We start from the raw sequence: 14,311 nt of genomic DNA on the forward strand, positions 1-14,311 counted from the left end.
CACTCCACTTTCCTCCAAATCCACGAAATTAGGAATATAAAGTTAACGTTTGGTCATAAATTTTCAAAAAAATAAATAGATATTGAGATTTTGATAAAATTTGGAATGAAGTTTTAGCGTTTTTGGGAAACATATATATTTCACTTTTTTAAAAAAAATAAAAAAATAATATTCGTCAATTTACAATTAGTTACGAAGATTTACTGATGCAAATAAATAAACAATAACAACAATAGTAGCTAGTTAGTTTTTAATTGAAATTTTTCACGTTTACGAATAATGTATGCACGATAAACATACATTTTCAGACTATATAATCGAGAAAGTGAAGTAACATTGTTACTCTCAAGAGTTGGGTAGATAGAATTAGAGTTTGGGCTATATAAACTCATAATTAATGGATTTTCTTATTCTTATATAAAATATAAAAATTTGAAGTAATGTTTTTAAAATTTTAAAAGAACTTAACAAGTTTTGGCCTAAAAATAAAATAAAAATTGGTAGATTTTGATATTCTTGCCAAATCCTTTTTCCAAAACTTGACAAATTTTATGGCCAAATAAATTTTGCCAAATTATTTTTCAAAAAGTGCTTGCAATATCTATGGTTAAACGATCTCTTATCACGTGTCTTCATATTTTTTTATTGACCCCTCAAAATTATTGTGATTCTCTTATCTTAATTTATGTAACACCATTTAATATGATAAAGAAAAATAAACACATTTAAAATTTATGATCTAAAATAAACTTATAATATTTACATAGTTATGAATTATTTCCTTAATAATAAAAGAAAATTCTACGATGGAAACATTTTGTATCAAGAGAATGAAAAAAATAATCTCAACGTCTAATTTACATGAGAGGTACATTATGAAGTTCATATTTTGCAAATATTTTTTTTTTAAATAGCTTTTAAAAGAGTAAATTTAATAAAAAGATAAAAAGACATGCTGGCATATTATATTTATAGAAAATACTTGCCGTTATGAATTAAAATTGTATACATTTTAAGAATTATATTCTCCAAATTAGTTTCACTATTTTGCAGAAAAAATTGAATCAAATAAGTTTCTCTTTCCTTATTTCGTGGGATTTTATTGGGTAGGTAATGGCACGAACATGTTTTTTTTTTTAATAATAATTTTTTATATAACTTTTAAATATCCTAAATTAATAATTATTATGATCTATAGTATTTTTATGTAGTTTATGTAAACTTAATTTCAAGAATCTTAAAGATATTATGTTCAAATTAACAATCAAAATTGAGTTGTTTGTCTCTTAAAATTTAAATTGTGCCACGAGACATCGAGAATTATACACTTTCAATTAAATTTTAATTTATTTTTACACGAAATATGAAGTGCCATTATGTAGATAAATAAGTTATATAAAATATTTAACCTTTTTAATAATACATATTACCATCAATTGATCTATAAATTAGTCTTAACAAGACGTAAAATTTCATGTATATTTCAATTGATCATGGTGTATATAATTGAAAAAAATTAACATATATACTTTGTAATAAATATAAAAAATACAAATAACAAATTTCAAATTTTGAATCGAAATATTTAATAAGAACAATAAATCAGGGGTTAAGGTGTTTTAATTGAAATAAGGTTTTAAGTGTGTAAAGATGTGGTGCAGTGGATAAAGTTGTTCCTCTCTTAATCAGAAATTTTGGATTTGAGTATGAATATTTTTTTGAAATTAGAGCCCTACACGGTGCGAATTTGAAATAGTCGGACTTCAATGCGGACCGAGCACGAAAGGCGCGTGTAGTGCAAACACCCAATGTGGTACGTGAATGGGTCCCTTCAAATCTCCATAGAAAAGAACTGCCAAAGCTGCTGTCCTAGGTATAAGCTGGAACCCTCTTCAATTTTCTTTAGAACTATATAATATAATATACTAATATAATCCTTCTTCCACACAAATTAGGAGAAAAATTATAATTAAATTTCTCTATAAAAACAAAAAATATGTTTTCTAATCATAGTTATTTTCATCATCTAGATTTCTCTCTTCTCTATGATTATCATATTCTTCATCCCTTTCTGAAATATTCAGAAAATCATCCCAAATCAAGAACCAAAAACTGGTATTTTTCTCATCTTCTTTGAAGTTTTATTCAAGAAAAAAAAACACCCTTTTGCTTAAAATCATGATTTGTTCAGTAGTTTCTAGTGGCAATGTTCAAGATTTCATAAAAATCCAATCTTTATCATGTTGTCAGCAGCAAAATCATCTTTCTTCCATGAACATGACTTGTTCAGTAGTTTCTAGTGAAAACCCTTTACTACTCAATGTACAAAAATTCAGAAAGATTCAATCTTTATCATGTTGTCAGCAGCAAAATCCTTCCACCAACAACACCATTGACAAACCATGGAAGCCCAAAAGTCATCTGATAAAGATATTAGAAGCCCCTCAAGTTGAAAAAGTTTATTCTCCTAGTAAGGTCAAGAAAAAAGTGATTTTTGAGGAGAAGAATGGGGGTTTATCTCAGATGGGGAGTCAATATATGGCAATTTTGTGTGGGGTTGGGTATTGGGTACAGGGTTTTAGGTGTTTTCCTTGGTTGGGTCTTAACTTTCATATGGCTAATGGAATGAATATGCATCCATCAACATTGCAACTTGTGCAGTATTTTGGGATTTTACCAATGGTTGCTAAGCCTATTTTTGGAATTCTGTCTGATGCTGTTTATATTGGTGGTGCTCATAGAATACCTTATATTTCTCTTGGAGGTAATAATTTTTACTTCCCCTTTTGCATTTGGTTTTGTTTGATTTGCCATATCTTTGGACTTTGCTGCTATATTTGTTTCTTTTTATCTTCTTCTGGAATTTCAAGATTTAGCAATTTACCATGTTTTTGTGTGTGGTGTTGGTGTTGTTTTGCTTCTTTTTTTGGGTCCTTTTGGCCACTTTTGTTTTGATTCTGGTATCTTTACTACAAAAGCAAAGATGTTCCTTGAGTGTAAAGGTGGTTGGAATAAAGTTAGTCATCTCTTTTGGTTTCCTTTGACAATAGGAAAAGTTTCTATAGATAAGATACTGATTTAGTAAAGCAAGTGATACCCTTCCAAATGCACTACTTGGAAGTTGAAGGTCACGAGATTTAAGACATTTGAAAGCCTCACTTTGTGGAGAGCAGTGACAGATTCAAAATATAAAGTAAACATAGTAAGAAACCAAGGGGGTTCAATAGCTACTATATATACATAAAATATAATTTTGACAGTGTATATATAGTGTAATTTTTTGATGAAGGGGTACCGTAGCTCTGCTCCTGGGGGGGAGGACGGGGTACAATGGATGTAATTTAGTGTAGCAAGTCAAAAGTTTAAGTACTAGAACCATTGAAACAAGTTCTAAGTTTGAAGTGCACCTGTTTTACTTCCGCTGACTCTAAATGTTACCGGGATTTATGAACACAGATTATTTATCGGTAGGTTTGACAGTTCACCTACTGCAAACCAATAAAGCTAAAGTTTTCGGTACCTGGATGAAAATGATCCAATATGCATTAAAACTTTCTTAGTTGAATTACTTCTTTAGCAAATTCTACTTATCGATCTTGTTCTTTTCTTATTGGCTGTGTTTTCCTTTCCTTTTCTTATTTTTTCTTTTTTTTGTGAAGAAGTTTAGGTGGTCGAGGAACTTGTAGTCCTAACTCTCTATCTGTATATATAAAGGTATATAGTAACGTACAATGTAGAATCCCTTTGTATAAATATTGTACAAGCTCCTAATAATGTGCTGTTACAGTTCTCCTCCAGGTTTTGGCGTGGGGTCAATTGGCATTAACCTCAGCTGCGAGTGAAGCTCTTCCTGCTCTTATGGCATGTGTCCTTCTTAGCAACGTTGGAGCGTCCATCACAGAAGTTGCCAAAGATGCTCTTGTGGCTGAATATGGTCAAAAAAACAGAATGCCGGGTCTACAGTCTTATGCATTTATGGCTTCAGCTGCTGGCGGAATTTTAGGTAACTTGATCGGAGGATATTTCCTACTCAAAACACAGCAACCTAAGTTAATGTTTCTAGCCTTTTCTGCTTTGCTTGCTCTGCAATTAGTAGTAACTTCAGCTACCAGAGAAGAGTCCCTTGGTTTAGCTCAATCATCAAATTATTCCGTTGTTAGGGAACCAATCACGGAAATATTTAGAAAACAGTATTCGGATCTTATGGTAGCAGTTACAGATGAAAGTATTGCTCGTCCTCTTAGATGGGTTGTTATGTCAATTTTAGCAGTCCCGGTCCTCTCCGGATCAATCTTTTGTTATCAGACACAATGCCTAAATCTTGATCCATCAGTTATAGGGATGTCAAAGGTGATAGGCCAATTGCTGCTTCTTTCTTTGACAGTCTTTTATGACCGGTTCGGCAAAAGGATTCCAATGAGAAAACTGATTGGTATTGTGCAGATAACATATGCTGCTTCTCTTCTTCTTGACCTTGTACTTGTTAAGCAGCTTAATCTCAAATTGGGAATTTCGAATGAATGGTTTGCTCTTTGCTTCTCGGGTCTAGCAGAAACTATTGCAGTATTTAAGCTCTTACCATTCCATGTGCTGTTTGCAAGTTTGGCTCCATCAGTGTTTGAAGGATCTCTCATGTCTTTCTTGGCATCAGCTCTGTGTTTTTCATCAGTATTTAGTGGTGTTTTAGGTGTTTCCTTGGCTACTTTCCTTGGTTTAACTCCTGGTAACTACTCGAGTCTGCATATTGGGATTCTTATCCAGTTTGTTGCGGCGTTACTACCACTGGGATGTCTCAGTTATGTCCCTATGGCTCAACCTGCAGCTGAAAAGGGAATGAAGAGAGGTCAAAGTAAAAGGACGAGAAAATATAGAAGGGTAGGGAGAGTCGTTGATTCGTTCTATTCTTACAGACGCAAAAGAGAATCTGATTTTGATGAGAATCCATTACTGACTAAATGATCAGTCTGCTGCTTCAAGAAATTTGTTCATGTCCTAGTCTCAAGAGGAAATGATGATGAGAACGGACGACTCATGACTAGTCTCTGGTACTTAGTAGAACTCATCTATTGGTTCTTGTCAAGTTACAATGATGCAGTCTGTTTCTCTGATTATGTCTGAACTTTCAAGAGACATATCTTTTACTCGAGCAGATTGAAGAAGGACGATGTAGCCTTATCCACGTTGTGTAAACTGTTGAGTTGCGGAGAGGCAAGAGAGATAGTCTTTTCAAGATCTCCATAGGTAGTTCTCACTGATCAGAGACTGGTTTCGAGTAGGATCCCTCGCGCTCTATTGCTATTTGTAGATGATGGCAGCCTCTGAGTTTGTGGGAGGTTTGAGAAAAATGACAATCAAAGAGCAACTATACTGAGAAGGACTATTATTTTCTGCAATGGAAGGCTATCTTTTTAGTTCCATAGAGAGCTAAAAAAAGTATAGTAGCATTTGGTGAATTCTTTTCATCTGTTGATGAGAGTTACTCGATACGTGTGCTGGCGGAAGATAGTATGTCCTCGCTGAAATAGTTGAGGTGTGCGTAAGTTGGTTCAGACACTACCATATATAATAAAAGAAATGGGAGAGGAGAGGGTGTGCTTGTAAAGTTACTAATTTTAAGTGAATAAATTACTTCCTCACTTTCCATTGTGTACACATTTTTAAATATATTATTATATGCTAATCTTTAATACATTAAACAAATAGCAAAAAAGTAATATTCATGTGTTACATTTGAAAGTAATCTCAAAAGTTCTAGAGAAGAAGATGTTCATTATTTTTTAAAAAAATTTTACTATGAAAAATGGTGAAAGATCACTTATTTATTAAAAAAATTCACTTTTATTTAGAATGTTATTTGTACACTTAATTGAAACTTGAGAAGTTTGATTTTGCAGGACTAGTACAACAAATTTTCAATATAAACTAAACATTAACACTTACATAACTATGCTACATTTGATTTATGTTGTTGAGCAACGTTATAAATTTATGTGTTATTCTATTCAATTCGGAGAATAACGTTACATCAATCGATTTGGAGAATAATATATAATTTTATTCACCATATAACAATTACCTCCTATGAATATTCGATTTTGACATTATTATTTCACTTGTGCTCATTTTTTTTCTTCTGTTCACATTCATATAACTTTAGATACAATGTCTGAAGGATCGTATGATAGAACCTCAATCATTTTTGTCTTGCTTGGATTATTTTAAATGACCATTTTTACTTGAACTTCATGCGAAAATGACTGAACACCAACCATATTTAACTTTTAAGAAGGGGATACAAATTAAATGACGATATCAAAACAGACTCCCCGTCAAGTTTTCACTATTTTAGGAGTTGTCCCTCAATGAAATACTTGGGCCCACAAAAAGCCCACAATTCAGCCCAATAAAGTTACAATACGTAGCTTCCTCTTTCACACTTTTCCAGGTGTTAGAACACTGAATTTTGTTCTATATTTTCTTGAATATCTTTCTGAAATTTGCTAAATTACTGCTCTCTACTCTCATTCCTCTGATTCTCAGTAAGTTTCCATACCCATTTTCTTCTTTTTTCACTTGGAAATTCCTGTTGTTATGATTCGTTTTTTTAAAAAAGTGAATTTTAGTACTGTTTCTTGATTTTTTTGATCTTGTTAATGTTTAAGGGAAATGTTAAAGAAAAAATATTGAAATTTTAATGGGTCTGTTTACTTTTATCTGTCGGAATTCCCCTTTTACTGTTTACTCTCTTCGTAGAACTTTGAGTTACTTGGTACGTGTTGCTGGTTGTTGGTAGGAGGTGGGGGTATTTAGTGGAATTAGTCGGGGTGTGCAAAAGCTGTACGGACACCAGTTATCAATTATCATATAAAAAGAAGAAAACTTTGGCTGAATTTGGTGATTATTTTTTAATAAAATTATCTACTTTTGAGTCTTTTGGAAACAGGCCTCTCTACCTCCACGAATTAGTGGTAAGGTTTGCATACACTGAACACTCTTAGCTTTCATAGACCTCACTTGTGGGATTTCACTCGGTATATTGTTGTTGTTATCTGAGTAGACCTTTTTTTTTGTTTGGTCGCATTTGTGGGGAGGAGGTACTTTCTTTGGTATGTTAAGAGTGCATTTTACTTGTTATTGCTTTCAGTTTTGGTTGTAGAAGACAAAAAAGTATTGAGACTGATAATTCCAATGTAAACAATTTTACCTGTGGACAATCCAAGGAGTAGGTGGAGAAAGGCTTAGAATTTTACAATCACAAAGCAAAACGAAAATGTTGAATAAGAATATGAGTAGCAATACATGTATAAGAGTATCTAAAGACAAAAATGTTCTTACAATAGGTAATGCCTACGTTTTTGTTTGTTGCATGCATAACAGTTTCCACATTATTATTCAGTGCATGAATAAACTCTGCATTATTCTCCCTCCATAACTAATCCGTGAATCAAACAACCCCTTGAAGATGGATCCAGGAAGTTCATTGACCTCCATCGTGGAGGTTACTGTTTCTCAGATCATGAGACTGCTCTTTTGCTTTTCAACATTTTTTTCCCTAAAAGTTTTGTTCCACCAATGTAGAGGTGTACGTATAATTTATTGATAAATCAAAGTTTACGGTGGTAATAGATTGTCCTCGCAGAGAGAACTCTTGATGAAAGAGATTTCTCTTCCCTTCTTTCTTGTTCTCGATATTTTCCCCCTCTCTCCTCCCCATATTTGTATTTCTCAATAGGTAATGCTGTCTTCCATTTACATTACTGATTTTTAAAAAATGAAGTTTTCTCCTTACATAGTTCTCATACCTTATAAGTACTCCCACAAGTCCACAACCTGACTTCTTCTCTATTTATTAAGATGAAGACCGTTACAAGAAGATAAGTCTTTTTCACATGGCTACTCTCATTACAAGGGCTTGTCTTCTTGGAAGAGTCTTAATGATAAGAAGGTGTCGTCTAAAATTATTTTGTCATATCAAATAGTGTATAAGGAATATGTTTCACACTACTTTCAATGATGTATTGTGTTGTCGAGAATTAGCAGTAACTTCCAATGATTGCTCCAATTCTATTGTTTCTTGGAATGAGGGGGAGGGGGTATCAAATAGGTTTCTCTTCTACATGTGAAATTTGAAGGAAAGATGAAACAAATGGTATGGTAGAGCTTGAAACGTAATGTTGTATATGAAGAAAATACTGTAATACTTCGCTGTACAACAAATTTGAAGTCAAACATCAAGAGGAAAATGGAAATCCCCACATTTATTCTTCTCATGCCTTTAGGTTGGGGTGGTGGGTACTTTTTCTTTTCTGTTTTGGTTGTTGGTGAGAGTTGAATGTTTTTTATCATCCTATTCTTCATGAACTAGGCAGTTGCTTATACATTAATTTCTCATGTGATGTTAGAATGGCATCCCAAGGATCATTGGAGGTGCTGCCAGAGGAATTCCCTACTAGGATCAATTACCGTCCAAATGGGAAGCCCCGGATTGTAATTGAACATTACATGCCTGAACTGGAAGCTTATATGCCAAGAGATGCTGAACCGATTGATTTAAATGTGCTACGAGAAATCAATGATCGATTGACAGCTATGCTAGAAGATGTGAGATTGATGAAGAAACGACTCACACGTATCATTATTTTGCAGTTGCTATGCCTGTTTGTTGCATTTTCAGGTCTTTTTGTGAAGTTGATCCGAAAGTAAGTAGTGTTACTTTGTGAGCCATTTGACCTTGAATGCTGCTCAGAAATTTGTCTAGGAAAATGGAGTGTTAATAGTTCTTTGAAGTTTTGTGCTCTGAGTCAGTACTTTCTACAGCCTGTGTGCCTCATCATCTTGTGCTGTTGTAAATAAGTTCTTGTAATCAAGTTTTTGGCTTTTGTTCATTGAAAAGAAAAGAGTTTTGGTCTTCCTTTTTATCTTCTCATCCCAGTGTGGATGATTGTACCAAATGTATGCCCAAAGTTTAATTAGTTGAAGTAATTAGTATGTGTTTTTGTTCAATTTCTTGCCTACTTCATGTTCAGGACCCCTTGTTTTTGCACGCCATTGTATGGATCGCGCCTATGCTGAAATTTCATGATCTGAATTTGAACCAACAACAACATACCCAGTGTAATCTCACAAGTGGGGTCTAGATTTGAACTTAAAGAGAGATTTTAGCAGTGTAGTTTGATGGTATCTTGAATGTGTCTGATCATTCCGAAGACTTGTTGAATACAAGAATGTAGGGCCTCAATAAGCTACTTCTCCATCATATTCAGTACATGAGTGTTGCTCCCATAAGTTTCAATAGATTCTAAAAGTTCAAACTTTCATAAACTTCTAAGATACTGTTACAAGGTTAATGGGAAAAAGGGGAAGTATGAATTAACAAAATCAACAGCATTTCCTTAGAACTGCCTGTATACTTCTGCAAACCAGAGCTCCTTTGGACTCCAGAGTATTACTAGGTTGATCTCTTAGGTCTTCAGCTGCGACAAGGTGGACGTTTTTCTCTTTGATTTCCTGTAAGAAGACAGGCTTGCACTTCTTTAAGCTTTGTGCAACCTATCCTTGTTGCTCGTTTTCTCTCTGTTACCAGCGGGCTTATTTGGTGGATGGCATTCCTATATGCTCCTCCTTGCCCCACAATGCTCCAAACTTGAACTCAACTTCTTTTTTTCACCAACATCCGCTTCTCCTTGCTACAGCTTTCACTGTCCCACTCCTCCTTAGACCAGGACTAGGCTGCATCGGTGTACCTTCATGCCTTCGCCCTGATGTACTGAAAAAAAGGTCATCTTAGGGTGGTGTGCTAACACTTTGGCACTAATTATAGTTCAGCACTACTTCAGTTTACTTCCATCAACTCTTCCTGACAGTAAGCATAACTACACAGCCTAGTTGGAGTAGGCTGGAGGGAGAGATGCATCAAAAAAGGCTCTTGATTGGTCATGTTAGCTGCACACAATGATAATACACATCAGTCCATCTTGACAATTACATCATCCTGCATAATTCAGTCGATAAGAAGACCTCAAGCGCTATGATCCTTCCAGGAAGAAATTGCGTATTCAAATTTGCTTTCTAACTGTTGTAACTTGATCATTCATAAACCTTCACAGTATCTTCAAAGCCAACACTATTATCATCTCGCTTCATTGCTAAGATGAGTTGATCTAGCATCTCATAAATCACAACACAACATGGATGAGACTTGTCAGCAACGTAAAAGCTATGAGTTTCAGTATTAACGCTAATCCAACTACAACCGGGGAACTTCTTCAGCCCTTTATCTTTCATCATTGTTCTCACTTGAGCAACGACATCCCATCTCTTTGAAGAAGCATACAAATTTGAAAGAGACACATAATTGGAGGGGTTCTCGGGTTCCATCTGAATAAGAAACCTATACGCTAAATCGTGTACCTCACTATTCCCATGGATTGCTGAGGCATTCACAAGTGCACCCCAAATACTAGGACCAGGTTGCATAGGCATGGTCTTGATGAAATCCAATGCTCTATCAAATTGGCCTGCTTTACCTAACATATCCACAATGCATGCACATATCTCCAAAGTTGGTTCTAAATCGTACTTATTTACAGCAGAACTATATATCCGGATGCCCTCGTCTACCAATCCTGACCTAGCACAAGCAGAGAGAACCCCAACAACCGTAATCCTATCTGGTCTCATCCCATATTGAAGCATTTTCTCATACAAAACGATAGCACCCTGACCATTCCCATGTAAGGAGTAAGCAGAAATCATTGAACTCCATGATATAGCATCCTTAGTAACACAATCATGTTCAAAGACTCGTCGTGCACAACTCAAGGATCCCGACTTAGAATACATATCGATTAAAGCATTACATAGAGACACTTCATGATTCAACCCTCTCCTAGTTGAAAATGCATGAATCTGTTTTCCACCTTTCAAACGATCAAATGAGCAACAAGCTGGTATGATACTAATAAGTGAAACCTTATTGGGTTCTACACCTTCCACTTGCATGGCTTTAAAGAGTAGCAAAGCTTCATCAAAATCTCCATTCAGCACATAGCCATTGATCATTGCTGTCCAAGCAAAAACATTTCTACACTTCAACCTATCGAAAACCCGCCTCCCCAATTCAACCCTGAAACCTTTTGAATACATATCAATCAAGCAACATTCCAAATGAACATCAGAAGAAACAACTAAATCTGACTCCAATCCAGCTTTCACAACATAGCAATGCAGCTCTTTTCCATAGTTCCAGTTCTTCTTTACCTCTCCACACAAAGAAAGAAGTGTGGAAACCGTAAACCCATCAAACTTCCAACCTTCATATAGCATATCCTTCACAAAATCCCACAATTTTCCATCCAAAATTTTCTCTTTTACACCCATATACCCTGAAATTATAACATTAAAAGACGAAATATTCCTTTGCGGCATTTCATCAAACACCTTCAGTGAATCTTGAAAAGCCCCACATTTGCCATACATAGCCATGAAAGAATTAGCAACAACAGTATCTAAAACAACCCCATTTCTCACACACCTCCCATGAACAACTTCCCCAGAAACAACATCCCCTACTTCACCCAAAATTTTCACTATACCCGAAAAAGTAAACTCATCAGGGGTGACCTCAGTTTTACACATTTGATTAAAAAGCTTAATACTTTTCCCAAATAACTTACTTTTTGCATACCCATTAATCAATATGTTCCAAAGATACTCACTTTTGTGTTCAAAAGTGTCAAAAACAAGCTGAGAATCAAGTGGATTTTGGCAAGCAAAGTATGCAGAGACGAGTTTAGTTGCTATAACAGAGTTTTGATCAAGTCCAAGGTGAAGGATTTTGGCGTGTACTTTTTGTGTATCTTTTAGAGATTGAGATTCAATGGAAAGCTGAAGCAAATCAGTGAAATTAGCAGTTGAAGAAGAAGTATAAAGACGATGGGTTTTGGTTGAAAATTTCAAGATTCTGATTGCTGAGAGGATTATCATCACAAATGATTAGAAAGGAAAAAGGGTTTAAGATCCCGAGTTTTAATGAGTTTAAGTATTCAGTTAACAAAGTCGAGATAACAGGGGCCGGAATGATGATTTGAAACAAGTACAACGGTCTCCCAACTTACTATATGATTTTCGAGTGAAAAGAAAGTAATCGGTCTCATCTTTTTCTTACTTGAATGAAGAAAGACACCACTATATTCCTATGTTTTACGATCTTTATCGACTACAGTCGAGTCGATCGATGGAAGGCATTTCTTATCGAGGAGTAACCATAATAGAGCAAAAGTAAAGGGAAGGACAAGAGAAAGAGTGGTGCCTACATTAAATTAACTGATTCCTCATTGTAGAAAAGACCTTTCAGGTTATTTCGTCATTTTTCTTTTATATATTTGATCAATCCTCGATATTCAGTATTACTGATAGATTATCAAAATATAATTAAACTATTTATGATATATTAGCGACGAATTTTAGTTAGCAAACCTCGGACAAAGTAAAGTTCTTTTTACGGCATACAAAATATAGTTTATTAAGTAACTTATTTAGTAAACATAGATTATTTTTCTCTTAAATATTGTGCATACTTCTTTAATATTAAGAGTATAGTTGGAATCAATTGTTGACTTTAGGCTTGAATAATGTATCTTGCCTCTTTAGAGACATTTAATAAACTTAGAACGATGCAAAGAAGATTAACACGATTCTTCTTAACGATGATACACAAATCAAGTAATGATCCTAAAGTAACAACTGTTTTTGGATAGCAAAAGTTGATCAATGCATTCATACTCATATCAAAACATTATTTTTTTAAAAAAGATGCAAAGTTCCAAGCAACTTAATTATTTTTGGCAATTAATTATGGTACAATTTCCTCAACATGACCATTACTCTAATCACCAGTACTAGGCTATTTTTGTAGCTCAGATAGCATAAAGTACATAATATTCTAATAAATTACACTACACTACTAATTAAGATGCCTTATAAGAGACTTACAAATTATTGAACCTTCATAAGTAATCCAGAACAAAATGCAATATGTCTCTTGGTTGGATAATGAACCTTCTTTGGTTATTTCCCAACTAGCAAAAAGTAGTAAACAAAAAGTACAGTTCGATGCACGAAGTATCCTGTAAGGTCCAGGAAGAGTGAGTTGCACCCCATAGGAGGTGTAATGTAGATCGTCCACCCTAGCATATTCCATGAATCGAACATGTAACTTATAAATCACACAAACACTGACAAAATTAGGATTGAAAGAGGGAAATTATTTCTAGTGATTTGCTTGAGGATTTTAATAGAAAGCTGGAGTAGTAGCCATAGGTTGTAGGCAAGGAGTAGTGTTGGTTTTGTTATAAGTTGTAGTGTTGATCATAAAATGGCCATAAAAATCATCCAAGTTCCATAGGTCATCCCACATGATATCTTCATTCGAAGAAGAGGGTTCAGACTGTGATATAGAAGTCGAGTTATTGAGCATTGATGAGTAGAAGAAGCCAACTTGATCTTGTTGATCAATTGTGTTGTTTGGGTACAAAATGGTCATTTCTTGTTTTGCTGGAGGCATAGTTGGTAATGACATCACCTTTTTAATGTCGATTTGATTGTTGATTTGATTATTGATTTGTTGTTGTTGTTGCTGTTGGAATTGTTGTCTTTTCCAAAGACGTGCTCGTGATTTCTCAGCATTATCAGACGAGTTCTTGCTCTTCTTCTTGAAATGCGTCCTCCAGTAGTTCTTGATCTCATTATCAGTTCTTCCAGGCAAGCTTCGAGCAATAGTTGACCATCTATATAAATTTAGAAAAGAAATTGTCAAATATCAAGTTTAATTAATTAATTAAGAAGATAATATAAAGAATTTTCATGATTAAAAAAAAGTTAAAATTACCTATTGCCCCATCTAGCATGAAGCTCAAGAATGATCCTTTCTTCATGTGGGGTTATTTGCCCCCTCTTCAAGTCTGGCCTCAAGTAATTCACCCATCTCAACCTACAACTTTTTCCATTTCTTCTCAACCCTACAACAACCAAATAACCAATCAAATTTAGTATCTCTAACGAAATTTCTGACAGACGTTCTCATCCAAAACACGAAATCCCCCAAGGAAACTCCACCCAAAACATTTCCAACGAGTTAATTTTCAAAAATATCCATTGAAAATTCGCATTTTAAGGTGTTCAGTACGAAAGAAAACATTTCAACTATCAAACATAGTCTTGATTTATGAAAGGGACCCAACTTTCTTCTGAAAAATATTTTCATTCGTACCAGGCACACAAAAGACTATAGTATTTCGCGATTATATATATA

General features: G+C 34.4%; 3 protein-coding genes and 1 long non-coding RNA gene across 4 annotated transcripts in view; 2 read left to right on the forward strand and 2 right to left on the reverse strand.

Moving 5' to 3' along the window:
• Positions 1 to 1,951: 1,951 nt before the first annotated feature.
• LOC102606151 (probable folate-biopterin transporter 8, chloroplastic) lies at positions 1,952 to 5,641 on the forward strand. The gene is made up of 2 exons (XM_006340813.2): positions 1,952 to 2,764; positions 3,788 to 5,641. The coding sequence occupies exons 1-2, from the start codon at positions 2,179 to 2,181 to the stop codon at positions 4,957 to 4,959; spliced, it is 1,758 nt and encodes a 585-aa protein (XP_006340875.1). The 5' UTR covers positions 1,952 to 2,178; the 3' UTR covers positions 4,960 to 5,641.
• Positions 5,642 to 6,426: 785 nt separating this feature from the next.
• LOC107058981 (uncharacterized) lies at positions 6,427 to 9,003 on the forward strand. Its single transcript, XR_001472460.1, has 2 exons — positions 6,427 to 6,539; positions 8,403 to 9,003. It is a non-coding gene; the product is annotated as an uncharacterized lncRNA (long non-coding RNA).
• Positions 9,004 to 9,378: 375 nt separating this feature from the next.
• LOC102579044 (putative pentatricopeptide repeat-containing protein At3g11460) lies at positions 9,379 to 11,985 on the reverse strand. Its single transcript, XM_015305597.1, has 2 exons — positions 10,099 to 11,985; positions 9,379 to 9,507 (listed from the first exon to the last, which is right to left on the reverse strand). The coding sequence occupies exons 1-2, from the start codon at positions 11,983 to 11,985 to the stop codon at positions 9,379 to 9,381; spliced, it is 2,016 nt and encodes a 671-aa protein (XP_015161083.1).
• An 841-nt stretch (positions 11,986 to 12,826) lies between these two features.
• Positions 12,827 to 14,311, reverse strand: part of LOC102578370 (myb-related protein 305-like) — a 2,813-nt gene continuing 1,328 nt past the window's right edge. Inside the window, exons 2-3 of the mRNA XM_006340814.2 lie at positions 13,889 to 14,018; positions 12,827 to 13,787 (exon numbers count right to left, since the gene is read on the reverse strand). Coding sequence (XP_006340876.1) covers positions 13,292 to 13,787; positions 13,889 to 14,018 — 626 coding nt within the window. The 3' untranslated portion in view covers positions 12,827 to 13,291. The remainder of the gene's footprint in view (positions 13,788 to 13,888; positions 14,019 to 14,311) is intronic.

Source organism: Solanum tuberosum, unplaced genomic scaffold (genome assembly GCF_000226075.1).
Source record: "Solanum tuberosum cultivar DM 1-3 516 R44 unplaced genomic scaffold, SolTub_3.0 scf00020, whole genome shotgun sequence".
Taxonomy (NCBI): Eukaryota; Viridiplantae; Streptophyta; class Magnoliopsida; order Solanales; family Solanaceae; genus Solanum; species Solanum tuberosum.